This window comes from Dipodomys merriami, unplaced genomic scaffold (assembly GCF_024711535.1).
Source record: "Dipodomys merriami isolate MVZ:Mamm:240054 unplaced genomic scaffold, mDipMer1.0.p SCAF_70, whole genome shotgun sequence".
Classification (NCBI taxonomy): Eukaryota; Metazoa; Chordata; class Mammalia; order Rodentia; family Heteromyidae; genus Dipodomys; species Dipodomys merriami.
The window spans coordinates 7,147,095-7,174,445 of NW_027206291.1; the positions used below are offsets into that span (position 1 = coordinate 7,147,095).

Sequence of the window (27,351 nt, forward strand, 5' to 3'; positions counted from 1 at the left end):
GATAATAGAGGAGATGATGGGGGTAATGCTGGTACTGGTGGTGATGAGGGGCATGCTATATAGTGCTTACAATATTCTGCTTAATTTCTTCCTCAGTTTTTGACTCTAAAGGCGTTTCTGAGAAGTTCTTGTCCCGTCCATTTGAGGCACTTGCCTGTCAGGGGGTCTTTGAGCTTTTGGCTCTTCTCTTACCGTGGAGCACTTTTGCCTTTTGTTGTAAGATAAGGAGATGGCATTGATTGTCTGAGGGCACAGTCTGCCTTCTGTCAGAGGTGCCCGTCAGTGGGTCTTGTCTTTCCTGGAGGCTACTGCAGAGTGACTGAGGAGAGAATGGCTTAGACAAGATCAGAGGACATAGATGCAAACTGGGGGGTGGGTGCCCAGCTTTTAGTTACTTCACTGCCCAACAAAAGGTGGCTTTTCAGTGGTACTACTTCTCCTCCGTTCTTTGCTAAAGCTAGTGTCTAAAAAACTGTGCTTTTGTACTATGTTTATGTTATGATTGTACTTTTTTTTTTGGTCGGTCATGGGGCCTGAACTCTGGGCCTGGGCGCTGTCCTTCAGCTCTTCAGCTCAAGGCTAGGACTCTACCACTTAAGCCACAGTGCCACTTCCGGCTTTTTCTGCTTATGTGGTGCTGAGGAATGGAACCCAGGGCCTCATGCATGCAAGGCAAGCACTCTACCACTGAGCCACCTTCCCAGGCCTACTTGCACTTGTATATGAATGTACAGCTGTCCCTCCCAATATTGTGGTTCACTTACTGCATTTTCACTGTATCACAGTGAAACTTCCAGAGATGGAAGTCCACAAAGTAGCTATAAGTGGACCACAGTACAGCGAGGGACAACTATATAATGCTACCACTCATGATTTTTACCCATTACAGGGGTCTCTGCAAGGTAACTCCCATGAGACCTCACAGTCACTGTATAAAGCTCAGCAGACAATTAGTAATAAACTATGGAAAATGTTACGTTCCTATTTACCTGTGAAGAAACTGTGGTCCTTCCTTCTGTCCCTCTCTCCCTTCCTCCTTCCTCCTCCCATCCCTCTTTTCTTCCTCCTTCCTCCTTTCTTCCCTCTTCTTCCTCCAACCTCTTCCTCTTTCTCCTACTTATCCTTTTTTGTAGTAGGGTTTGCATACTCTGAGCCATACCTACAAGCCTATTTGAGGATTTTAAAAGTGCCAATAAACAATAAGGGGGATTTTAGGGTTGGATCACAACACATGCCTAAACTATGGGGAACAAGAGTGTATGTAGGGGGCTGGGAAGGTGGCTTAGTGGTAGAGCGCTTCCCTAGCATGCCAGAAGCCTTGGGCTCGATTCCTCAGTACCACATACACAGAAAAAGCCACAAGTGGTGCTGTGGCTCAAGTGGTAGAGTGCTAGTCTTGATTAAAAGAAGCTCAAGGACAGGTGCCCAGGCCTTGAGTTCAAGCCCCAAGACTGGTGAAAAAACCCCAAAAAACAAGAATATATGTAGGATCTGTATTTGATGTCTTCTGTTAGGTTATTCTAGATTAAAATGGGCTAACGTTCCATCAGAACAAAAATTTTTAGTGACTTAAGGTCAGGATAAAAAATACCTGGAGAAAATAATTTAAAATGACATAGATGGACAGATACACCCTGATGCCATGAAAGCAACATTGTGGTGGCCAGGATGGTGGTGACCTTATGAATTGGGTCCTGATGCTGTTGTGTTCACAGACCTTGCTGTTGTGTTCCTCGGATGGCCAGGCCTTTTGTACAGGACCCTTGTTTCTGCACGTGTGTACCTGCAGTAAAGCAGTCCCACTGGTTTAACCCAGTCCTATACTGAAGGACAAGCAGAACCCATGGGCCTTTTGATACTTTGAAGTTGGTTGATTCAGATACTGGGAAGACAAACTTTCAACCAAAGGCATCACATCCCTCATTCCCCCTTAACCTTGAACAAAGCATTATGTCCCTCATTCCCCCTTATCCTCGAACGAGGCACTTACCTTTTCTCAATCTTAGATTGGTTCCTTTTCAACTTTGGAATTACTCTCTTGGTTTTCAGGAGAAATCAAATGTTTATCACATGGTTATAAACAGATCGAGCTAAACAGATGTAAATTAGCATTGTGCGAACCTGTTATATCCCTAGTCTCCACATTCCATTTTTTTTTTCAGTATAAAGTAATGGGAACACTTTTTTTTTTTAACTTAGGTTACTGCTTAGAGTTAGGCTTCAGTGTTGGTACATTTGGTTCTGTCCCCTAACAAGTCTTCAGTGACTTCCCTGGAGTTCAGGGATGCTATGAACTGTGTGACAGCAGTGCCTTGCTCTCCCTCAGAGCTGTGCAGCTCACATGCTCATTCACACATGCCATTTTGGTCTCAGAATTCATTTGTAAAGGTGTCCCATGGGAGGTGTGGTGCTGGGCTCCGGGCCCCATCCTCATAGTTCCTTATGGGACTTCCCAGTAGTGGCTGGAGCATGGTGGTTCTTGAACTTGTGAGCAGTACTGTGGCTGGCCCCTCCTGTAAGTCCAAACATTGGTGACTGCTCTTAGTCCAGCGAGATGTTGGTGTGTTCAGTTTCGTTTCTTGGGACTTGGTTTCCCTTTGTTGAGTGTGCAGCTTTGGTGGCGGGCTGGGTCTTCTGTTGGTGCTGCTGATGGGATGGTTTGACTTCTGTCCTTGTGTGCCTTCATTATTCCTTTGTTAAAATACATCTTACATATGTATGTGTGCTTTCCCTTTTGTTCTTTACAGCTGCAGATTTATTCACAGATTTAGAAAATGCCTTTCAAGGGAAAATTGATGCTGCTTATTTTGAGACCAGCAAGTATCTGTTGGATGTTCTCAATAAAAAGTACAGCCTGCTGGACCACATGCAGGCTATGAGGCGGTACCTGCTGCTTGGCCAGGGAGACTTTATAAGGCACTTAATGGATTTGCTGAAGTAAGAAATGGGGGCTGGACGAGTTTTAAAGATCTATAATACTTTAAGATGATAAAGGGCCCAGCATTTTTTGTGAAAGCAGTAAATGTCATTAGAGGGGTTTAAATACTGCTAACATGTTAGCACAGCTAAGCTGAATCAGAAAGAATAGTTTTGAGAGTCCAAGAAGCTGATGCCACAGAGCTGTTTGTTCTACATTGTACTGATCCCTTTTGTCTTTTTAGTGTTTATAATTTGAACTCTTTTTAATGTATAACTTTGCAAAAGTTCAGTAAAAATTCAAGTAATGTTTTCTGTAATTAATTTTTTTTTTATCAAGACCAGAACTTGTCCGTCCAGCAACAACTTTATATCAGCATAACTTGACTGGCATTCTTGAAACTGCTGTTAGAGCGACCAATGCACAGTTTGACAGCCCTGAGATCCTCCGGAGGCTGGATGTGAGGCTGCTAGAGGTACGTAGGGCCAGCCCAGAGAGGGTGTCTGGCAGGCATTTATTTTTTAAGGCACAGATGCTCTGGAAAGTGGACTGCTTGCATGTGCCCCTGATCTATGTGTGTTTTACTAGTGACTGTGGGTGAGTCCCTCTCCTCCGGGCCACATCGTGTCATAGAAGAATAATGTCTCAGGGCTGCTGGGCTCAAGGTGGATCACATTCCACTCCCAGAGTGTGGGAGCGTGTCATAGATGATTGGTAACATGAACCACTTACTACCCATAATAAGTTGGGTGGGAGACACCAGTATGATGTATGGTGATATAGTGTCTGTCCACCCAAAGATTGTATCGTCAGTGTCATTGTGGCAGACGCACAGCTATTGAGAGGTTTTTGGTAGAAACCATTTCTTAAAATACAGACTTGAAGAGATTTGGAAGTCATTGTAAGACAGTGGACTTGTCTGCAGTGTCCATTGAAAAGATGCACTCTTCTTTCCTGTTTGTAGAGCACCCAGGACATGCCTTGTCCAGTTGCTGGGGAGACAAAGCTGACCAAAACACACAGATTCCTCTTCTTAGGAAGCTAAATACTTGAGTGGTTTAAAAAAAATATGCCTTCCTTTTTTTACTGCCTTTTTTTTTTTTTTTGCATTAGGTGTCTCCAGGTGACACAGGATGGGATGTCTTCAGCCTGGATTATCATGTTGATGGACCCATCGCAACTGTAAGATCATCCTGTGTACTAACATAATGTTTAATGTTCATAGTTGCTTATGTGCTGAATATTTTCTTATTTAGAGCTCATTTCTGTAAGAACTTCTGATTGCTGACGTCTAGCATGTACCCAATGAACAAGTACTAAGTCAAGATGGAGTGTGTTTTAAATAATTGTTAATGAGTACTGAAATGCTATTATTTTAAGAATTCTGAAAAATACCATTTGTTCTATCATAGGTTTCAGCAAGTACTTAATAAATGGATTGTTCATTTTGTTCCATTATTCTTAGACTGTAGCAACTAATTTAGGATAATTTGAAAGAAACTATAAAGTATATTTTAGGGGAATCATATTTGTACTACTTAGATGAAATTTGATATTTAGTATTCATTTCAATTGATGAGAAAATAGCTGTACTATTGTTCATAGTGCTTTTACTAACATGAGGAAAAGTACCATCTCTCCTAACAGTCAATTATAAAAGGTTGGGCAGGAGAGTACTCTTTATGTGTTTGCAATTAAAATGCTCTTTCCATTGCTCATTTTTTTTTAATTGATGGCTGAATAAGTTCTCCTTGACCACTGTATCTCTTTAAACTGATTCCAGTCTGTTATGTAACTGAACTACTGAGAAAGGAAATTATATTCTTTTAATTATTAGAAAAAATGTTTTGTGAAGAAGTAATCTGTTTTGGCCCAAGATTTATTTATGTTCAGGTACAGTGTTTTCACTGCTTTTTCCTTCCCCCTATTGGGATGGTACCCACTAAGCTATGCTCACAGATTTGTTACCAGCAGATGTATAAGACATATGTGTCTACTAGGCGGATAGCTACTAGGGCAAGTTCCTTCATTCCAGTGTTTGACCATAAGATCAAACCTACATCATTTAAATGCATAGCTTCTCTAATCTTGAATCTTCTGTTATATTCAAATTACTTCTTTCTCCTTTGACTTATTTCCTAAGCAGTTTTAAGTAGTTAAAATGCACAACAAAGTATTTTAGCCAATTATTTAAATTGGGATTTAATATTTTCTGCCCTATTAGTTTGTGTGTATTACATATTCATGCATCAAAGCGACTGCGCTAGGTCTGGCTGGTGGTATGGCATTAGTGGGAGAGTGCTTGCCTAGCATGGAAGAGATCCTGGTCAGCCCCCCAAAGACACATCACTATAGTGATGATAACTACATTGATTAACCACTTGACAAATAGGTAAAGTGAATATAGTCTGGATGCACAATTTCCCAGTTATTTCCTAATATTGCACATGTTGTTTCATACAGCATGCAGAAACACTCATGCAAGCAATATTCTTCAAATTTTAGATGTTTAAAAGCTCCAATGAAAGGACTAAAGAAAAGAAGTTCATAGCATAGATTTGTTTCTCAGAACACAAGTAGGCCCGCCTGTTAGGTTGGTGGCAACAGTTTGGGCTGCCAGAAGAGAAAGGAGAGAGAATGAATAGTCCTATTGTTGGTTGATAGTTCAGCCAGTGACAAAATGTGGGGAATGTTCTCTTGCATGTCTGGTATCCATTTCTGGGGTTAGCTTCTCTCTTGTAATTAGTATTATTTTTAGCTAGCTGAGTTGCACAGTTATGAATATAGACATTGAAACTAGAATGATCTTTATCAGATTAAATCACATGTAATTGTATATAAAAGTTACTAGAAATACAAAAGGAGGAATATGACATTAAAAATATATTGAGAGCAGGACGCCAGTGGCTCAGGCCTGTAATCCTAGCTACTCAGGAGTCTGAGATTTGAGGATCACGGTTCAAAGCCAGCCTGGGTAGGAAAGTTCATGAGACTCTTATCTCCAGTAAACCACTAGAAAACCGGAAGTGTCACTGTGGCTCAAGTGGTAGAGCGCTCACCTTGAGCTGAAGAGGGCAGGGACAGCGCCCAAGCCCAGAGTTCAAGCCCCACAACTGACTCCTTCCCCCCCCCCCCATATATATATAGAGAGAGAGAGAGGGAGAATATCAAGGTTTGAAAGAAAATATTTTCTACCTGTTTTCGACCTGTTTCCTCTGAAATTTTCAAATCTAATTCAGGAAATTATGAAACATTTAAAGTATTGGTAGTTTACCTTATTGTTAATGAGTCTTCAGTGTATTGGGCAAAATAAGTAGTTTTATTTCACCCCGAATTTAGTGTGATAAGATCTTCTGGTGTTAAGTCCTCAGTGGAAGGTGCTTGTGTTTGGAGCTGTGAGGCTATGACATGCCAGCCAGGAGAGGTCTAAGAACAGACAGGATTGATACCTGTTTGTGTTTGCCTTTAATATCCAAGAGTCAGTTTCAGATAGCTTGTTGGAGCTATGGATGACATTTCCTCTCATGTAAATGTAGTAAAATATGTATTAATATCCTAAAGAGCTGTGACTAAACTGAATTTTTTAAAAATATAGCTTTATATGTGCTATGGGTGCTTGGTATTTATAGAACCCTACCCTATAACGTACCATGTATGTTGTAAAGAATATTTGTAACATTACCTATAATGGTCACTTTTTTCTTTTTTTTTGTCGGTTGTGGGGTTTGAACTCTGGGCCTAGGTGCTATCCCTACGCTCTTCAGCTCTTGAGCCACAGCACCACTTCCAGTTTTCCAGTGGTTTATTGGAGATCAGAGTCTCACTTTTCTGCCCAGGTTGGCTTTGAACCATGATCCTCAGATCTCAGCCTCCTGAGTAGCTAGGATTACAGGCGTGAGCCACCAGCGCCCAGCTATGGTCACTTTTTAAAAAAGATATTTTTGCTAGACCTGGGTTTTGAACTCAGGGCCTGGGCACTTCCCCTGAGCTTCTTTTGCTCAAGGCTAGCACTCTACTACTGGAGCTACAGTGCCACTTCGACTTTTTCTGTTTATATAGTACTGAGAAATCAAACCCAGGGCTTCCAGCATGTTAGGCAAACACTCTACCACTAAGCCACATTCCCAGCCCCTAGAATGGTCACTTAATTTCTGTAATTGCAAGACTGCTAATAGTGTAGACAGCATAGCCAACCAAATATCTCCCAAACACTCAAAGTAGTGATTGAGAACTTATCAGATACTAGTACAAAATGGCATACAGAAGGAAAAATACTCATAAGAAAGCAAGATAAACCAGTAGACAATTGCATGTTCACATTGTATGGAAGGAACAGTGTTCTAAAGTCTGAGGAATTGGTGGCTTTGGTAGGATGTATACCTTGGTCCTGGAGGATGGAAGGTTTGCACAGGTGAAGGAAATCCCCTTGGAGCACAGCTCAACTGGTACAAGGACTGGAACTGCCAAACAGTCCTTGTTCAGGTAGCTGTGGTATATGTGCTATACTCAAATTTGTATCAGAAGTGTGTCTAACTGAAGTTTGCTGAAAACTCTATGTGTGCATGGAGTGTGCTTAAACTAAAAAGTTATATTGGCTTTATCTCATGATTAGATTTAACTGTGCATTCTATATTTTTGTTGTAAAATCTAGCTTCTGGGGGAGATATGGCAAGAGAGAGAGAAGGCCTGGTACCATCCTTAAGCTGGCACTTACTTAAGGAGCTGTCTGTGAGCATGAAAGAGTTCAAAAGCAACAAGGAAACCCATGAAGGTGGCCTGAGGGACCCCTAGTGGAGACGGTTAGGACTGCTGCCTGCCCCTGTGCTCAGGAAGGGAGGAGGTCACAGGAGAGAGTCCACCCTGGGGCTCCTGCTGCCCGTGTGCTCAGGAACAGAGGTCACAGGAGAGAGAGTCCACGCAGGTGTTCCTGCTGCCTGTGTGCTCAGGAACGGAGGTCACAGGAGAGAGAGTCTACTCAGGTACTCCTGCTGCCCATGTGCTCAGGAAGTGTGGAGGTCACAGGAGAGAGAGTCTGTTATACCCCCTGCAAGAAGACCACTGAGAGTCAGACTCTACAGCTGTTTTATTTAAACGGGCTGCAGCTTGGGCCTGGTCCTACACTCCGACACAGCGGAGCCCAGGAGGAGAGCCCTGAGCTAAGGATTTGAAGGTCTTATAAAGGCACACAATCAGGTGGTTTAGCACCATGTGTTGCTCTGCTCTGAAACAAGCAACAAATGGTCACTGCCTCACATACTCTAACCTTTCAAGTCCACGCAGGTGTTCCTGCTGCCCGTGTGCTAAGGAATGCTCAGGAACGGAGGAAGTCACAGGAGAGAGAGTCCACGCAGGTGTTCCTGCTGCCCGTGTGCTCAGGAAGGGAGGAGGTCACAGAAGAGAGTCCACGCAGGTGTTCCTGCTGCCCATGTGCTCAGGAAGGGAGGAGGTCACAGGAGAGACCATGTTTGAGCTTGTGGGGGTTTTTTTGTTTTTTGTTTTTTTTTTTGGTGGGGTGGGGATCAGTTGTGAGGCTTGAACTCTGGGCCTGGACACCGTCCCTGAGTTCTTCAGCTCAGATAGCACTGCATTTTACCCCTTGAGCCACAGAACCACTTCCTGTTTTCTGGTGGTTAATTGAAGACAAGAGTCTCACAGGGCCTTTCCTGCCCAGGCTGGCTTTGAACCATAATCCTCAAATCTCAGCCTCCTGAGTAGCTAGGATTACAGCTCTGAGCCTCCAGTGCCTGGACTGGGCTGGTTTAAGTCCTACCTCATGAGTTACCTACTACCCCTACTAGCCCTATTTCCAAAGCTGTAGGTTTGATATAAAAATACCTGCCTTAAGCCGGGCGCCATTGGCTCATGCCTGTAATCCTAGCTACTCAGGAGGCTGAGATCTGAGGATCGCAGTTCAAAGCCAGCCCAGGCAGGAAAGTCCGTGAGACTCTTTTATCTCCAATAATCCACTAGAAAACCGCAAGTGGTGCTGTGGCTCAACTGGTAGAGCCTCGCCTTGAGCTGAAGAGCACAGGGACAGCACCCAAGCCCAGAGTTTAAGCCCCATGACTGACAAAAAAAAAAAAATGCCTTACTGGGGTGCTGGTAAGTCTTATGTTTGTAATCCTAACTATTCATGAGACTTAAGATCTTGAGGATTGCAGTTCAAAGCCGGCCTGGACAACGAATTCCCTGAGACTTCAGGCACTGACACTGTGGCTGAAAGTGTTAGAGCAGTAGCTTTGAGCAAAAGAGCTCAGGGACAATGGTGTCTAGGCTCTTGAGTTCAAGCCCAAAGACCAATAAAAATAAATAGCTGCTTTGTGCTGTGTGAGTCTACCTGGTATGTAAATATGGTTGCTGTTATGGAATATAACACTCTGTAAGGTGCTGTCGTATTTTCATACCACTTAGGATACACTGGAGTTGTATATTGGCTGATGTCTAAAGGTCAAAGTCTGGGCTGGCCCAGTGACCTGATTTCTGTTGCATTCTAGGTGTTCACTCGAGAGTGCATGAGCCACTATCTGAGAGTGTTCAACTTCCTCTGGAGGGCCAAGCGCATGGAGTACATCCTCACCGACATCCGCAAGGGGCACATGTGCAACGCCAAACTCCTGAGGAGCATGCCAGGTAACCACCCCTGCACCCATGGGTGTCACATGTCAGGTAACCACCCCTGCACACGTGTGCCACTGTTGCTGGTTTCTGGGAACTCAGCTGAAGTTGAAGCTTACTTAAAGTAATTGAACTCAAAGAGACTCACTATTTGCTTTTAAAGTTTGTTTTTGCCAAAAGGCTTATGTGTAACATTACTGTTCTTCAGTGGAGACAGAAAGAAAATTGAGAATCGCTAGATTTTTTTCAGACCATGAAATTTCTTTTTCTTTTTCTTTTTTTTTTGGCAGTACTGGGGTTTGAACTTCAGGATCTAATGCTTCAGAGGCAGATGTTCATCACTTGAGCAGTACTCCTAGCCCACTTTTCAAATTGAAAACTTGGTTGCTACATATTGTCAGATTATGCTACTTACAGGCAGGAAGCAAGCACTAGTTTAGTTTATATGCCAATAAACACAGCTTTCCTCACTTGAAAGTTGCGTATTTTTCCCCCAACATGGCTATTGAATTTAAATTAATAAGTTTAATAAGGGAAAGTGGAGGTTCATTTTGGTGTGCTTTATGCTCTTAAAATTACTGTTTATATTTCTTTTTTCAGAAAACTGGGAGTTTGTTTTGTTTTGCTTCTTTTGGGGTGTTAGTTTTTTTGTTTGTTTGTTTTTTTGGTTGGTCATGGGGCTTGAATTCTGGGCCTGGGCACTGTCCCTCAGCTCTTCAGCTCAAGGCGAGCGCTCTACCGCTTGAGCCACAGCACCACTTGCTTGAGCCACAGCACCACTTCCGGTTTTCTAGTGGCTTATTGGAGATAAGAGTCTCATGGACTTTCCCGGCCGGGGTGGCTTTGAACCGTGATCCTCAGATCTCAGCCTCCTGAGAGTAGCTAGGATTACAGGCGTGAGCCACTGGCTCCCAGCTTTGGGATGTTAATGTTCTTAGGTATAGGTTATAAAGAAGAAAAGTTGTTCATGACCAAGCAACTTACTGAGCAGAAATTTAGCAGTTAGTTATTCTTGTTAATGTAGCATATTTAGAAATGCCCCATCCAAAAATCAGAGGCAAAATACAGAGAGGTCTTATAAAACGCTCCTGTGGAGTTCTCACACACAGTGTGAAGGACAGCTCAGTCTTGCTTAAGGCAACTACAACCATCACTCCAGAGAAGGTTTTGTTAATTTTCATCAAAATAACAGCTGGTTCTATGCAGAGTGTAGAATTTGAGGCAAAGCAGTCTCTTGGGAAAAGAGTTGCTGATGATAGTTTGCCAGAAGGCCCACACCCATTTCTCATGTGAGATCTTTTCTTTTTGTCAGCCCTGGATAGGAGCAGAGTTTTCAATATGTTTGCTCTCTAGCTAGATAGCTAGTAAACACTAAATTGGTTTGTTAGGTTCAGTTAATCTGAATGTTACTAGTAGTTGCAGCTATGTTCATATTTCAGATTATGTCACAAGTTGAAATGGAAAGGGTAGAGAAAGGAGCTTGTCTTTTCTCCTAGCCATTGGGTGGTAGTGAAGGAGCAGATTAGCTTTCCTTCCCCCATAAAGTGATTGCCTGGGCCTTACTAGAGCTTCCTATGTTCCCAAGAAAAAAATCAAAATGCACTCATCTTCACAAATAACTGAGGCACATTTTTGTATAGTAAGATCCTCAGCTAAGTCTGACCCAGGAATTATACTTACTTTTGTTTTCCTTTTGCTGTTATTTTTTGGGGATGGGGTGGGCTGGTCTTGGGGCTTGAACTCTGGACCTGGCACTGTCTCTGAACTTATTTTTCGCAAGGGTAGCTTTCTACCAATTAAGCTACAGCTCCACTTCTGTTTTTTTTTTTTTTTTTTCCTGTGGAGATAAGAGTATTACAGACTTTCCTGCCCAGGCTGCTTTGGACCACATTTCTTAAATCTCAGCCCCCGATTAGCTAGGATTACAGCGCCACTGGCACTTCCTTTTTATTTTTTTTAAAGACACTTATTCATTGAGACAAAAAATAATGTTTAGACACTGAGTGTTAAAGAAAATTGTGATAAAACGTTAATTCTCTGAAATGGTTGGCGATAGAGAACCTTAAATTGTAGTTCACTGTTTAATTTTGAAGATAATAGAATTCTATAGGTTTAAAAGAAAGTAAATAATTATTTTTCAGTGAGTATCTTTCATCAGGTTACTGCATGACGAAAAGGTCTATCAAAAATTCCAACTGCCTCCTAGTTGGGAGGTGGCCATGCCACCTGCTGAGTGCTCCTCTGCCCAGGAGACCCTCTGAGGCCAGCAGGGAGGAGGCTCCCCCACCAGCAGAGGGCTCCCTGGACACCTCAGTCACACCTCCCTGGTGTGGAGAGTATTTCTAGCTCTAGTGTGGGAAATGACTGGCCCAGGGCCCATAACTATGTATCCATACTTACTTTGTCTTGCAAGTTTGTTTGAAAATAAAAATGGAAGCTTGTAACAATATAAGTCCAAGAATGGGCTAACATGAATGGATGAAGAACAGAAGTGCTCCTGGGGTTGGCCTGCATGCTAGGAATCATGTGCTTCCTGGGTTGTCAGGATGATCCAAGGGCTGGCGCTGGCCTGGGATTCTGCAGGTGGATCTAGAACCTTGGAGTGTGCCTGGGCCTTCAAGAGCCAGTGTCCTGTTGCCTGAGCTGCAGGCCTCACTCTCTGGACCAGCAGATCCAGAGCTGCTCTGGGCCTGCCCAGGATGTATATAATAATGTGGGGTTCCATGCGAGTGCCTCCTCTCCCTGGGCACAGCAGTGTGGCAGTGATCTTCTTTTGTGGTGATAGACTTAATAATGATGCGTCTTATAAAGACAATGATTCAGACTTGGGATGAATTGAAGCTTTCTGTTTATCTTGTTTTGTGTGAATAAGTGAGTTCTCTATGCAAAAAAATGGAAAGTTCTCTGTGCTTGACTTAGGCTGTTACCAGCATGGGCACTCGTGCTGCATGTACAAGCTAGGACTGGGTCACCACCCTCAGCCCTCTTCCTAATCTTCACTCTGTGGAAGTGGCGATAGCACTATCTACCTAGTTCTGTTGGGATTAAGTTTGCTTGGAAACCTCTGAGCAGTCCCAAGCTGGAGGAGAGCATTGGGAGTTGACAGCCATCTTTACCAAGTGACGTCTGCCCTGATGCAGGCAGCACACAGAGTGGTACTAGGAAGGGAACCACGAGGGTCATTAGATCCTGGAAAGACGTGGAAAAATCATGGTCTTTAAAACATTGAATCCTTTCAAAGCCTTGAGAAAATAAATTTAATGGACATTTTGATCAAATTCTTCTTAAATAGAATAGCACCAGATATAAACACTAACTGAGCAAAGAGATTTTGAAGCTGTGATTCACAATATTCATTACAGATGAACTTGATGCTTCAGAGCTACCCTCAGAGGACTCACACTGGAGTTCTTCTAGCAGCCATTAGAGGGCAGTAAAGATATACAAATGATTCTTAACTATGCTAAAGAAATTAATGGTCCTTGAGTTTGTGTTGCATTTGTGTTAACATACCAAGGTATGCGTGATGCATTTAGTGGAACTCTTTGCCAGTGTTGCTTTTGAGCGTCTAAGAACTATGAAGTTCCTTGAGGGAGAACATTTTCAGCATGTTTCCAGGGTATTGGGTAAAGAGAGTCCAAACTCCTAGGATACCCCATGGGATGGGGACCCTGTGATCATTTCTGCCTACCGAATCATTTCTGGTAGGCAATTTCCTACCTCAGGTGTCATCTTAGATCATGTTCTCTGTGCTACTGGTAGACACATTATAACGTGGCAGTTTTCATAGAAAAGAAAATATAGAAAAGGAAGAACACATACACTAATATGGTCACTAAAGTTGGCTTGGTCATATATTTATTGTTTGCTGAAGAATTTAAACTTTCATGAAAGTTGGGTCAGCTCCTCCATTTTCTCCTTGCATCAGGACAGTGGACCTGCAGTGTACCCACCTTAGTGTCTTTCCTAAATGTATTGGTCTGTCTGGAAAGCCCAGAGCTGGTCACTGGGGTATTCTTTTCCCAGCACTGTTGCAAGAAAAGACCATAAACCATGCCACTTAAGGCAACAGAATTCATTTGGGTCACATGTCTGGAGCCAGACTTCCAAAGGAAGGTGTGACTGTACCAGGCTCTCTATAAATCTGGTGGAGAGGGGTTGTCTTGGTTCTTCAGCTGCTTCTGTGGGAATTCCTTCTGCCCTTTATGGGCATGTCACCCTCTGTGTTCTTATCTTATGAAAACAGATGACGGATTAGACTTACTCTCATGACCTCATCTTAACATGGTAGAAGTATTTTTAAAAGTCTGTGGGCTGTTTTCTTACATTCCTTCTTGCCTCACCAGTCTCTGTCTGTCTGAGTTGTGAATGGAGGACATGCAGAGCGGTCTTGCAGAAGTGTGTCCAGTCTGACCTGTGTAACGATCATCTTACAGTCATTCCACCACCAGGCCTGCCTCTAGTCTGAATGTCCTGTACCTTAGTGTGAGAAGATCCTGATGTGGTCTTGAGTAGCGTGTTAACAGGAGGGCAAAAGGCAGGCCTGTGGCTGGGCAGCTTTGTGAGGTGGAGCTGTTGAGGACACAGCAGTGTGGTCCTGCCTTGATGTGCTGGCTCACCTTCCTTGAGGGTCCTTGAGATGGCTTTTGTCTCCACATTGCTAGGAAACTAAGTATTTCACACACGAGAGTCATTGTAAAGCCATAACATAGAGCTTACATTTTTTTTTTTTTTTTTTTTTTTTTGTCGGTCGTGGGGCTTGAACTCTGGGCCTGGACGCTGTCCCTCAGCTCTTCAGCTCAAGGAGAGCGCTCTACCACTTGAGCTACAGCGCCACTTCCGGTTTTCTGGTGGTTTATTGGAGATAGGAGTCTCACGGTCTTTCCTGCCCGGGCTGGCTTTGAACCGCGATCCTCAGATCTCAGCCTCCTGAGTAGCTAGGATTACAGGCGTGAGCCACCAGCGCCCGGCTCTTACGTTTTTTTTTTATAAGGATGCGTTTTTAGAAATAAACATTTCTGCTTAAGTTTTAAATCGGATTGTATTTTGTGTCATGTCTTATATATTTGGCAATCTCCTACTTACCATTTGTTAGCTATGTCCTGGTTCAGTAGTTGTGGTGGAGACATTTCCTGCTGAGGGGCAGGGATGGAAAGCTCCTGTTACTTTTGAAAGCTGCCTTGCAGGTAGAGAAGCGGGAGCGGCATTGTCACCGAGCACTTTCCTTCTGCTGACCTACGTTGCCTTTCTTGCAGAGTTCTCTGGGGTTCTACATCAGTGTCACATTCTGGCCTCAGAGATGGTACACTTCATTCACCAAATGCAGTATTACATCACGTTTGAGGTAGGCGGAGCTTCCTGTTGAGTTTAATGTAACTCAGTAGTATGAAAGATTCTGCTCCAGGAAGAACTTGCCCCTCTAGAGTGTCATCCTTGTTTCCAGGTGCTTGAGTGCTCTTGGGATGAGCTCTGGAGCAGAGTGAAGCAGGCGCAGGACCTGGACCACATCATTGCAGCACATGAGGCTTTCCTGGATACCATCACCTCCCGCTGCCTTCTGGACAGCAGCTCCAGGGTAAGGCTCAGAACCCACCCATTCCTGGACAGTAGCTCCAGGCTAAGGTGTGGAGACACACAAGTTCCTGGGTTTCTCTCTCGGGAGAGTCCTAAAAACTGCCTGGTAATAGAAACTGATCTAGTTTCCTAGAAACTGGCCACACTGGTAATAATTAAGACAGTTTTTTTTTAACGTCCGATGTTCAGATTCAGTGTTTCTGAACAGAATTCAAGCATGGTGATCAAAACAAGAACGGGTTCTGATGTACAAGGAAATATGGGAGAGTAATACTACTCTATTGTGATGTTCAGCAGAGAACACTTAGTTGGGCATGGTGGTCTGGAGCTGTGGAGAAGAGACATTTATAGAGCAAAACGAGTGGCATCATGCCCGAGAGTTCCAAAGAATGATGTGAAGAAACATAGCACTCTGCTGCCTACCTCATCTCACCTCTCTCCTCCCTGTGCTGGAGATTGAACCCAGAGTCTTGTGCCTGCTGGGCAACTACTCTGCTGCTCAGCTGTACCCCAGCCCTGTTTCATTTTCTTTGCCTAGAGATACGGATGTCTTCAAAATTTTACCTTCTGGTCAGTAGGGTACATGCATTTGAAAATACTCTATTAGATAAATCTGGATCATCCTCGTGCTGTCAGGCTTTTAGTTGTTAATGGCCCTTCTGTGAAAGATGGTTGTTCTGCCTATCAGATCTTACTGAGGTTTGATTTCATTCGAGGTGTAGGGAAAGAAGGTGTTACTAGCTTGAGACATTAGTGGAGCAGTGGGGCAGGCAAAGGCTCTCCTGGAGCAAACCTGAGACTTGCAGGAGTAGCTTGTTAATGCCTGCCCTCACCCAGGCCCTTTGCAGAAGGGAGCTGTCTAGGCTTCTATTTTATCTAAACTTCAGTATCTCTTTCATTTACTATGGCTGAGAAACTTAGTATTTTCATATGTTCTCTCACTACTAAAAATTTATAGCTCATATGTGTAAAAATTTGCTGAGATGAATGATGCTTCTACATAGGCATATGTTTTATAGACATTGAAGTAAGGGTGAAGTACTTTGGATACTAACAGCAAACTTAAGGGATGTATGTCTGTGGCAGCTGGGGCTTTCGTCCTCTTTCTGTTAGTAGGTCTGCTCTGCATGGGTTTCAGAGTGTAGTTGGCATTGATGCTGGTGAGTGCTGTGGGACCCTGCTGGGTCAGTGCGTGCGGTACGTGCAGCACCAGATTCCTTGGCTGGAGGCCTGTGCTGTGTGTGCCGTCCATGGGGACAACTCTCTGTGATCAGAGATGCTGCTTCTGCAAGTGTAGACCCAGGCTTTGTCCTCCTTCATAGCTCTGGCTCCGGGCCTCCTATTTGAAGGAGCTGATGCTGGTTTCTCCCCGGCAGGGTTGTGAAAATCACATATGGGTTATTATGTAGAGTGTTTACTATGGCGATTGGCCTGCCAGTGCTAGCCGCTACACACTGAAAGCAATTAGGAGATGAACCTGTATAACAGAGGCAAGGGATCCTAAGGAGCTCACTGTATGGCATGGGCTGGCAAGCATAGAGCAGGTCCCAGGGACACGCTGCTGAGGAAGCGGAAATGTCCCACTTGGAGACAGAACAGTTCTTTGTGAAGCAAGTTAAGCCGTCACAGGGACAAAATCTGGGGGAAATGGTCCAGTCTGCATAGTGTTCTCATGGAGATGGTGGTGGGGAGCTGGAGGGTGGAGGCTGGCCCAGACCAGCCTCATTGGAGGTTTTTTTGCCTCTGCTGAGGTCTAAGGATTTGATTTGTGAATTTTTATTTTTGCTGCTGCTTCCTTTTTTTTTTTTTTTTTATTTGAGGTAGGTTTTACTGCTTCAGCTTCCCAGTGCTGGGATTATAAGTATGCACCACCACTGTGGTCTCCAGAGTATTTATCACGCAAATAATTAAAGTATATTTTCATGATAGTACTTTTTACAAAACCGAAGTGATTCTAGGACACATGGTGTGACTTAAGTTGGAGGAACTACAGGAACAGGGGCAGAAAAGTGTTGTTTTTGTGTTCTTAAGGGTTCAAACTAGAGTCTCCAGTGTGTGATCTGAGCTGACTGACAGAAGCCCCAGCCCATCCTTACTCTGAAGTGAGTGTCAGTTAGCTGGAGGGTAATTCATCGTTTGAAGTAGGATCACTTGCTTCTCACATGGCTACAATAGACACAAATAGAGAAAAGAAGTAAATTCTTGCTACACATAAAAACAAGATGGTGTGTGGTGCACTCCTGGGATCCTCAGTACGTGGTGATGGAGGCAGGAAGGAAGGTCAGGAGTTTGAGGCTAGCCTAGGCAAAGGGATTGAGACTCTTGTCTCAAAGAAACAGCAAAAGAAATGACAACCACACCTCCATCTTTTGTTTTTACTTTGATATCATAAATTAAGACTCCTCCAGAGGGGCAGAACAGCTGTTTTGAACATGCTTAAGTGCTTGCTTGACATTGAGAACAGTACCACTTCATCAGACTCTTTTCACGGCCTCTAAATTAAGTCCACATTATTTTGAAGGCCCTATTTCATGCAAGTACATTGTACCAAATAGGAGAGAACATGAGTTTAGTTTTTTAATGTTGGACATCTCTTGAGTTAGCCTGTTCCAGAAGTTGCTTACCAAATACTCATTTCAGTTCTGTTTTCACTTGAGTTCTGACATTAGCTTTCTCTTAGTGGTACTGCTCTGAATAAACAGATTCTGAACCTGAATAAGCTGTCTACTCACAAAAGGACAATATCTCCATGTATCAGGTAGCCGTTGCAAAGTGAATTGATGCAAGATATCAGCTCTTCCCTACACAGGCTGGAGTGTGTCTTCCAAACAGTCTACAAAGAGCCTGCTCAGACATTGAATTTTTTTCTGTGCCTCAATACAGCTATAGCATCTTTCTCTCTTAAATTTCTTACAAATCTTGTTAAAATGCTATTGATGGTTTTACTTTGAATTTTTTTTTTTTTTAAGGTCTGAGACTGGGACTCAAACTCGGTACCCGAGGCTTTCACTGGCTAGTGCTACAACTTAGCCGCACCTCCAGTCCTCTGTTTTTGTTTTTTGAGACAGGGCCTCACATTAACCCAAGCAGTCCTCAAACTCAAGATTCTCTTGCCTCTGCCTCCCAAGTGCTGCTGTTAACAGATGTGTCATGTCTATTTTTTACTGTGAACTTTTATCTGTTTTTCTATTCATACATTTTCTTAGAACATGTGTGCTGGTCTCTCTCCTGTTGCCTTTCCTTGGCCTGTCCCCCAGGACCATAGTAAACACCAAGCAATCATGCCTTATTCCCACAGGAAAGGTGCTTTGCCTCTTTGTCAAATAGAATTTGTTGCATTTTATTGCCTTCCCTACTTCAGGTCTGGTTCTTTACCCTGCCACTTGTACTGTTTTTGTGTTGTTTGTACCACCTTTCATTCCTCATTCCACATTTTTTTTCAAATCTTTTTACTAAGATTTTCCTTTGTCTTTAATCTCCCTATCTAGTTTTGACATATCTCAAAAACAAACAAGACTTTCCTATTCTCTGTGAATCCTCAGCATAGTTTCCCTCCTAACTCAGCTACTTCCTATCTGGCTTTGAAATTCATGGCAGACTTTCTTTTTTGTGTTGCTGTTGTGGAACTGGGGATAATTTGTAGAGAAGCTTACATACACATCCTTAGCCTCATCACATAGCTCTTGCTGCTACTGCAGTCTTCATCCCTTTTGCTAGGACAATTATGATAATATCTGAGTAATCACAGAGAAAAGACTTTCTCTTGTCTTTTAACCCACAAGGGTTCAGCTTTAGGAGGGAGTCACATGCTGCTTTTGCTCAGGGCAGAAACTATAAGGACAATAAGGCCCAGGACAGAGTGACATGGTAGCTGGCTCATTCCTGCAACAGTGAGACCAGCCTCATGGGAAAGACTTAATTCCTCTTTAACCGAATCACTTCCTAGTGGTCTAAGCAGCTCAAGGACAAGGTCTCCAAGCCAAGGTCAAGCATTTGGGGGGACAAACTATCTAAACACGAGTGGCATTAGTGTTTTGCCTGTTGTAAAATGTGGCTTGGCGTAGATATTGCGCAATAAATACTTTGAGAAGTTGATGTGATGTGTTCTTTATAGTACTGTCTCTGTGTTCTGCTCCTGTAACAATACCTGAGACGAAGCAGTTTATAAAGAATGGAGGTTTGTTTTGGTGCATGGTTCTGGAGGCTGGATGTCAAGAGCACGGTGCTGGCATCTGGTTTCTGGTAAGGGCTCTTTCTGTCCCATGACACAGAAGCCAAGAAGGCAGTAGGTGGGCATGTGTGATTGAACATGAGGGGTCTCCCTCTTGGGAGAGTGAGAGTTCTCTCCTGTAAGATCCACCTGTTCCTGGAGAGCAGCTCTTCATGAGTGCAGAGACTGAGACCCAGACACCTCCTCAAGTCCCTCTGCCTTCACTGTCATCATATTGGGGACCCGCCCAAACTTTAAGAGATAATTTCTCCAATTAGAAGTATTTTAAAATTTAATAAGCATGTTGAGGTTCTATTAATTGAATACAGTCATCTCTTTTCAGGTACTTTTAAACCAACTCAGAGCTGTGTTTGATCAGATTATTGAACTTCAGAATACTCAAGACGCAATATATAGAGCTGCTCTGGAAGAATTACAGAGACGATTACAATTTGAAGAGAAAAAGAAGCAGCGTGAAATTGAGGTATGTTTTTCGTATGGGTGGCTCGATCGGTTCCAGTAATGAATTGCTTTTTGCCACAGTGATCACAAGTGCAGCAGAATAGCATTCCTGCAGAAGTCTTCTACTAGTAGAGGCTGTGTTTATCTCCAATAAGGTGAATGAAGTAAGTCCTTGAAGATGCAGTGGTCACCTCATCTTCATCCTGTTCTAGAACGAGCCAGGCAGTGTTCCGTGGATAAGTGCTCCCAGCGTGGATGGGTGGCCTTGTGCTGATGTCTCCAGGGCAGCCAGATTCCACAGCATAAATGTACTTTGAGATAATTACTCTATAAGAGCATGCTAAATATACACTTTGATTAGTTGGTTTCATTTTTTATTTTAATTTTTAGTAGGAATTTCTTTTATTTACTGGCTTCTAAAGTCAAATTTGTAAAACCATCAAGTCAGAACCAATTTTTCTACTTTCTAAATAGTAGTTTCTCTCATGAATATGTGTGTAAAAATTCCAAAAAGTGTTACAAAACCATGACTTAAGACAAAGAAGATAAGTTATGACATGTCCAAGATTATCCCAAGAACAGAAAGCTCTTTGTATCATTCTAATAAAACTTGAATTTGCATTTATACACTCAAGAAAAAACAAACCAAGTGGCTAATACTATGAGAGAGTTGCCTGGGAGCTGTACAGCACCTCTGTTCACTGGTGAAGTGGAGCATTTCCATGTCAGACTGAGGCGAGTACTGCAGCCACGCTGCATGCTGACGGTCCTGCAGCCACCCTGCGTGCTGGCAGTCCTGCAGCCACACTGTGTGCTGGTGGTTCTGCCATTGTGTGGACCAGGAACAAAACAGAAGGGGTGAATATGCTGCCACCTTTCCACAAAGGTAGTGGGCACAGGAAAGCCTAAGTAAGTAAATTGCCAAGGTGACTAGAAACAAGAGTAGTATGTAGCAATGAAATGGACTTCTTTCTATTGGCAACAAACAGGATGAAGTTTAAAAAGAAATAGCATTAAAAGAATGCTAAAATTTAACAAGAGAAATGCAAGTCCTATTTATATAGAAACTGCAAAACAACTTGGCAGCTAGGAGGTACAGACTGGAACTAACTTTGTGTGCCCTGCCAGTGTGACACTGCTCCTGGACACATGGCCCAGCGTAGTGCTGCTCCTGGGCCTACAGCTCAGCATTGCATGCCCAGCGCATGGCTCTGGGAGGCTGGGATCATTTCCCATCCTTGCACTCTGTGCCCTGCGTGCTGTGAAGCTTGCTTGTCCTACTGCCTCTGTGTGGCTCTGTGTTTTAATCCATTATAACACAATTAAATATCATCTTTAAGACTTTTGTTGAGAGTTTAAGGGTATAGATTATGAAGCAGGTAAGAAGTCTTGGATTTGAGTTCAGACACTGCGAAAACAAAAAAAGAAGGGGAGGCAGAGAGGCATTGTTTTAAGTAAATAAAAAAGGAAAGTTGCAGGGGGTGCTGAGGTGGGAAGAACTATAAATATCTAACCTGTCTTTCATAGTGAAGCATTACATGGTACTGTTTACAGAGCTCATAAATAAATAGGTGTAAGTATGTCAAGAGCTGTTAAACATATCAATGTGAAAATAATGTATTTTAAAATTGGGTGACCAGAGAAGTATAGTAGTCATTATTACTTTAGTCAAAGTGTTAGTGCTATCCAAACAGATGATGAAATTGAGGGAAAGTTACAGAGATAACTTCCAGGACAAAATACAGACTCCCAAGTTATCAGGGGAAATATAGACCATGCACTGAAGGGTTCCATCCTCTAGCACTATGAAGCAGATCACCAAGATGAAGACAGGACCAGGAGCAGACATGCCTGCCACACCAGTAAGGTGTCTTAGAAAAGTGTAGCACATTTGAGGACTCATACCTCGAGGACAGTTTTTGTGAGGTGCACCACATGGTAATTACGTAGAAGGGCCTCTGGCCTCTGCAAAGGAGACTCAAGGCAGTGATGCAGAAGTGTGGGAGGGAAAGGATGTGCAGACTGACAGAATAAACACTCTTCGGGAGGTGGCACATTGAGGTAGAAGCACAGGGAAAGGGAACCTTGTGATGATGAGAAGGGGGGGGTCATGTGATAAGAGAGTGAGGTAGGTTCCCAGTCATGTCAGAAAGCTGCTAGGAAATACAAGGGGAAATTAATACTAGAAATTGATGAATAACTAACCAATTCCTATTAAATAAGTCATATTTACTGGAACAATTTCGTTTATCTCAGACTGTGAAAGACATAAATATGAAAATCCATGACCCTCTGCTTATATTCATCAACTGGAGGAATGGAAGTAAATCTAAATATTCTCTCAAGAGTTAGAGAACAGCAATAAAGTAAATATACAGAAAGCCAAAGGGTAAAATTGGTGAAGATGAGAGCAAGAAATAATGGTTCCAAAGACAGAAAAACTATACGTGGGATGCAGACGGGGGATGGTGGGAAGTAAAATAAGCAGTATTGCCGGGCGCCAGCGGCTTACGCCTGTACTCCTAGCTACTCAGGAGGCTGAGATCTGAGGATCATGGTTCAAAGCCAGCCTGGTCAGGAAAGTCCTTGAGACTCTTATCTACAGTAAACCACTAGAAAACCAGAAGTGCCATTGTGGCTCAAGCAGTAGATTGCTTGCCTTGAGCTGAAGAGCACAGGGACAGCACCCAGGCCCAGAGTTCCGACATGACCAACAAGTCCCATGACCGACAAATAATAAAAAACAACAACAACAAAAAACAGTATTTAATGGGGGCGGGGAGGAAGTGAACAAATATAAATAAGTGAGAACAAAATTATTTTTGCTCCGGTCTGTAGAAGTAAATCTGCGTATGTGAAGGAAGCTAATGACCTTCCACAGATCTTCTAAACTGACCCCAGAAGTGACATCAGGATGAGCTGAGTGATGCTCTGAAAGAGAATTAAGTTACTGAAGAGCCCCATCACCCACCAGGTCAGCTGGAGTGCTGAGTCTCCTGCACCCGGTCTTGGTACTTGGCTCGGCGTGCTGTTAGCATCCCAGTCATAGAGAAAGGCGCTTCTAAGTGCTTTCCAGAAAACATCCTGAGGCTGATACCAAACTTGAAAGAACAGACCTATATTAGAAATATTGATGAAAAAAATCTTAGATAGAATGTAAGTGCAAAAATATAGCAGCAGTTAAAGGAATAACCTACTGAGAAGTTTATGGCAGGATGTGGAGGTTTAGGAAATCAGGTTTTGAGTAATTCACCATGTTGATTGATTAAAAACAATTCAGTAATTCCAGCATTATGCTGGCCAAAAAGCTACCCAGTCAAATTTGTGATTGGAAATAATCTTTTAAAATGGAAATAGGGGCTGGGAAGGTGGCTCAGTGGTAGAGTGCTTGTCTTGCATGCATGAGGCCCTGGATACAATTCCTCAGCACCACATATGTAGAAAAAGCCAGAAGTGGCGCTGTGGCTCAAGTGGTAGAGTGCGCACCTTGAGCTGAAGAGCTGAGGAACAGTACCCAGGCACAGAGTTCAAGCCCAGGACTGGCTAAATAAATAAATAAATAAATAAATAAAATGGAACTAGGCAGTATATCTATAAAGTGATGAGATGGAGATAAAGGCTTTGAACCCACTAGTTCTACTTCTCATGTGTGTTTTCTGACTAAAAAAGTGTGCAGAATAGCAGAGATAAAGGGCTATTCATTACCAGATTGTTGGTAATGGAAAAATACTGGTTGGAATGAATCACAAAAAATATTTCCATCCTCTAGCCTTATGCTGTAGTTATTGAAAATTGAATTTGGTATATTTCTGGTTCTTCAGGGCCAGTGGGGAGTGACAGCTGCAGAGGAAGAGGAGGAGAACAGAAGGATCCGAGAATTTCAGGAATCTATACCAAAAATGTGTTCACAGTTGCGGATATTAACACACTTTTATCAGGTGCGTTATTAGAGTACGAACTGCTGTGGCCCTTTGTATAGCTGACAGTTGCTTTCAGAATGGTCATAGGTGAGCCAGTCCCCTTGGTTTGGCTCTGGCCTGTGTTGATGTTAGCAGTGAGCGCCATTGGGGAGCCCCTGGGGAGCAGGTGGTCCTTCCTGGAGGTTTTCCATCTCGGCTTCCCTTGAGCAATGGGTGCGGGGACCTGCAGCATCATGCCTATCAAGTGGCTTTCCTGTGAACACACAGTAGGATGACTGTTCCTGCTGCCAGCCTTGTGGACGGGGTACCAGCCCAGGGCTTGTACACAAGACCACAGGTGGCCCAGCGAGGCTGCCCTGGGAGTCGTGTTGCCCCTTCTTGCATTCATTTGCTGATGGCTAGTTAGACAGACAGACAGCTGACCTGAAGCCTTTTAAGATTGCCTATGTGTATGTGTGTGTTCTTGTGGTGCAGACTGAAGCAGACCCATCACCAGCCCAATACCGTAGTCACTAAGAGGGCAGCAGTCTCTCTCAACATTGATATATTTCAGGAGTGGTGGTGACTGATTTGTGCTCAGTGCAGAAACCTGGTGCTGTGTGTATCATGTGCATTCCTGGGCACTACTGGGTAGTTCCCCTGCTAAGAACTAAAGTCAAGTGCAAAGTAGTTATGGGTAATTAAAAACTTCCCATGAAGTCTGCAGCTTTTGGCTGATAGCCACCTATTTCCCTGACAGGGCTCATAACATTTCTAAGAGAATTATGTAACGTAATTCTGGTTTTACTCAGATTGCACTGTACATCTGGATTGTTAGCCAAAGCCATCCAGCTCTGCGCAGAGCTGACCCATTCTTACCAAGCCAGCTTCTAGCGCAAGCTACGGAGCCACTGGCACTGCCCATGAGGGAGCCCCCACAGTTCCTCCAGGTAGAGACCAAACCCTCTGTTCTCCTGGGACTCTCCTAGTGTACTACAGATGCTGTATTTGTGCTAGTGTAATTACTTTGGGGCCCTCTTTCCCTATCACTAAGAAACACATCCATGTGTGTGTGTGAGTGTGCCTGCACACCATGCACTCCCGGGCTCACACATCCATTGTGTGTGTTGCAGTGTGTCGCACACCTTGCACTCCCGGGTCCCCACCAGGAGTGGGAGCAGTGGCTGGTGAGGACTTCAGGGTTCCTGGCTCCCTCCTCTAAGGAGGGCTTCTCCATGGCAGCTGGAGCAGAGATGTGAGCAGCCTCATCCTGTGTAGAGCGGGTCTGCCAGCCAGGAAGTGCTGTGGGCAGGGTGTGAGCAGCAGGGCCTTAAACACTGGTGACCACCATGGCCCTCTCTAATCTTTTGTGGCGGCAGGAGACTGCAGTTGCAGCTCCATGCATGACAATTAAATACACTTTTGCAAGTCAAGTGAAAGATGAAAAGTGTGGCTGATTTTTGTTTTCAGTTTAAAATTACAGTGCCTTATGTATCACCAGCTACTTTGTTTATTCCTGTAGAACTTCAGAGTTAAGAGGGAAAGTCAGTTGGTCAGTTGGTTTTAGATAAAATATATGCATTGCTCATTTATATTTGTAAACACAGTCACTCCTGATGTGGGTGGTACTGGTGGAGCCATTGCGAGGGTTCCAGGCTCTGTCTCCTGGGGACCTGCCCAGAAGGTGTCTGTTAAAGCTTGCTGTAAAAGCAAACCCACAGGGGACTGGGAAGAAGCCGTGCATGGCTGGTTCCTTTTTGAGTTCATGTATTGTTTTGTTTTTCTCTTTAGGGCATTGTGCAACAGTTTTTGGTGTCTCTGACAACCAGCCCTGATGAAAGTCTGCAGTTTCTCAGCTTCAGGTTGGACTTCAATGAACATTATAAAGCCAGGGAGCCCAGGCTCCGAGTGTCTCTTGGCTCTCGAGGGCGGCGCAGTTCCCACACATGAGCAGCGGACGCTGTGACCAGCGTTACTAGACGTCAGTGCACATGTTGACCCTCAGGGCAGCTGGCACAGTGCAGGCAGCCTCCCGTCCGCCATGAGGGCTGCAGTACTGCGGTGACATGGTGTCTGGTGAATCGAGTCATGTCTCATGCACTAGAGATGAATATGTTTGTGACGTCCCTGAGCTGCACAGGTCAGCTTGTGCCATTCAGATTCATTCTGAAGTCTTCATAGTGGTCCAGAGGCACCACGGTGTGCTGGGTCTTAAGTTCTCCACGGATGCCATTTATATTTGTCACTGAAAAAAAAATATATATCTATATATATAAATTTCACTTGGTTTAACAAGAACTAGGACAGTGGTATATTCATAAATTAAGATGGTAATGTAATGCTATTTTTAACATTCTCTTTAGAGGCAGTTTTTGGTACCGTGATCATATTAAATTGAAAGGAGAGATGTCCCTGCTAAGAAAATCCAGCACATTTTATTTTGGTATTAGTGTTGTAATAATAACCTGTGTGAGAACATCTGTCTCGATGCATTGCCTTCACATGATTGTTCTTACTTTTTCTTCCAAAGTTTACATTTTTATATTTAGTTTACTACTCCAGGTAACTTGTAAAACAGTAGCAGCACACAAAGCCATGTAGAACAGGAGCATCTGTGCACAGTTGCGGCCTGGGTGTGTCAGAGCTGCCCGCCAAGGCACTATGAAGATGAAGGACTTGAGAGGAACCAAGGGTTCATGTTCAAAATTCTGATAAGCATTGCAAAGAAATCGACTTGGATAATGAAGATTTTTCTTTTTCCTTGCCTATTTTTTCATTGTAAATATTTATATACTACTGACCAGATGTTGGAGGAGCTGTTTTTTGTAAAATTGTCACATTGGGTCATATAAGTTTGCCTTTTTTATGTTGCATAAGTGAGAACTTAGAAAATTAAAAATGATTATCTTTCAGATGTTCTTTTTTCTTGCCTACTTTGAAGGGATAGTCTCCTTTCCAGTTTAGAGGTAGGAGTGAATGCGTTTGATGTGCTGCAGTGTATGGATTCCCCTGTTTGGCGGTAGGGGTGAATGGGTTTGATGTCCTGCAATGTACGGACTTCCCTGTTTGGAGGTAGGGGTGAGAGGGTTTAATGTGCTGCAGCATATGGACTTCTTACCTTGTTTGGTTGGAATTCTGACCCTCATCCTCACCTGCCCCTGTAGGTAGTCAGTGTGTGATCCCAGCACCCCTCAGGCAAAGTTTGCTGCATGGTAATGAGACTAGGAAGCTCAAATGGGCCTTGGCTGGGGCCCTGAGATCCACACATGCAGTCTGACTCAGTGTGTGGCTGTCATTATGCTGTCTTCTGTTGTTCCCTGGGTGGGGGTCCCAGGACATAGGATGTCTGAGCTGCCAAGCAGCAGGTGGACCAATAGTTTTGTGGGAACCATGTCGAGGAGGAAGGGATGGGGCATTCATTGCTTGGAGAAGCCCATTCCCAGCGCTCTGCAACCTGACATAAGCTCCTCTTGAACTGAGGCCTATGGAGGTGCAGTGTCTATACTTGAGATTGCTGGCCTCCAGTCCAGCAGCAGTGACTGCTCTCAGCCAGCTACTTGGCTGCCATGGAGGGGACTGAGTGCCACCAGTGCGTCTTGTAGATCAAATCTGGGAAGGCTCTACCCAGACCCAGTGGCTAACACAGGGCCAGGCTGGATTTGCACTGTCTTCTC

The 27,351-nt window shown here is 43.7% G+C and overlaps 1 protein-coding gene across 1 annotated transcript in view; it reads left to right on the forward strand.

Moving 5' to 3' along the window:
• LOC138817647 (gamma-tubulin complex component 3) overlaps window positions 1–26,589 on the forward strand; it is a 63,715-nt gene extending 37,126 nt beyond the window's left edge. The window contains exons 14-22 of the mRNA XM_070008149.1: window positions 2,748–2,937; window positions 3,257–3,392; window positions 4,031–4,099; window positions 9,412–9,547; window positions 14,788–14,876; window positions 14,976–15,107; window positions 19,660–19,800; window positions 23,600–23,716; window positions 25,469–26,589. Coding sequence (XP_069864250.1) covers window positions 2,748–2,937; window positions 3,257–3,392; window positions 4,031–4,099; window positions 9,412–9,547; window positions 14,788–14,876; window positions 14,976–15,107; window positions 19,660–19,800; window positions 23,600–23,716; window positions 25,469–25,627 — 1,169 coding nt within the window. The 3' untranslated portion in view covers window positions 25,628–26,589. The remainder of the gene's footprint in view (window positions 1–2,747; window positions 2,938–3,256; window positions 3,393–4,030; window positions 4,100–9,411; window positions 9,548–14,787; window positions 14,877–14,975; window positions 15,108–19,659; window positions 19,801–23,599; window positions 23,717–25,468) is intronic.
• The last annotated feature ends 762 nt before the right edge of the window (window positions 26,590–27,351 follow it).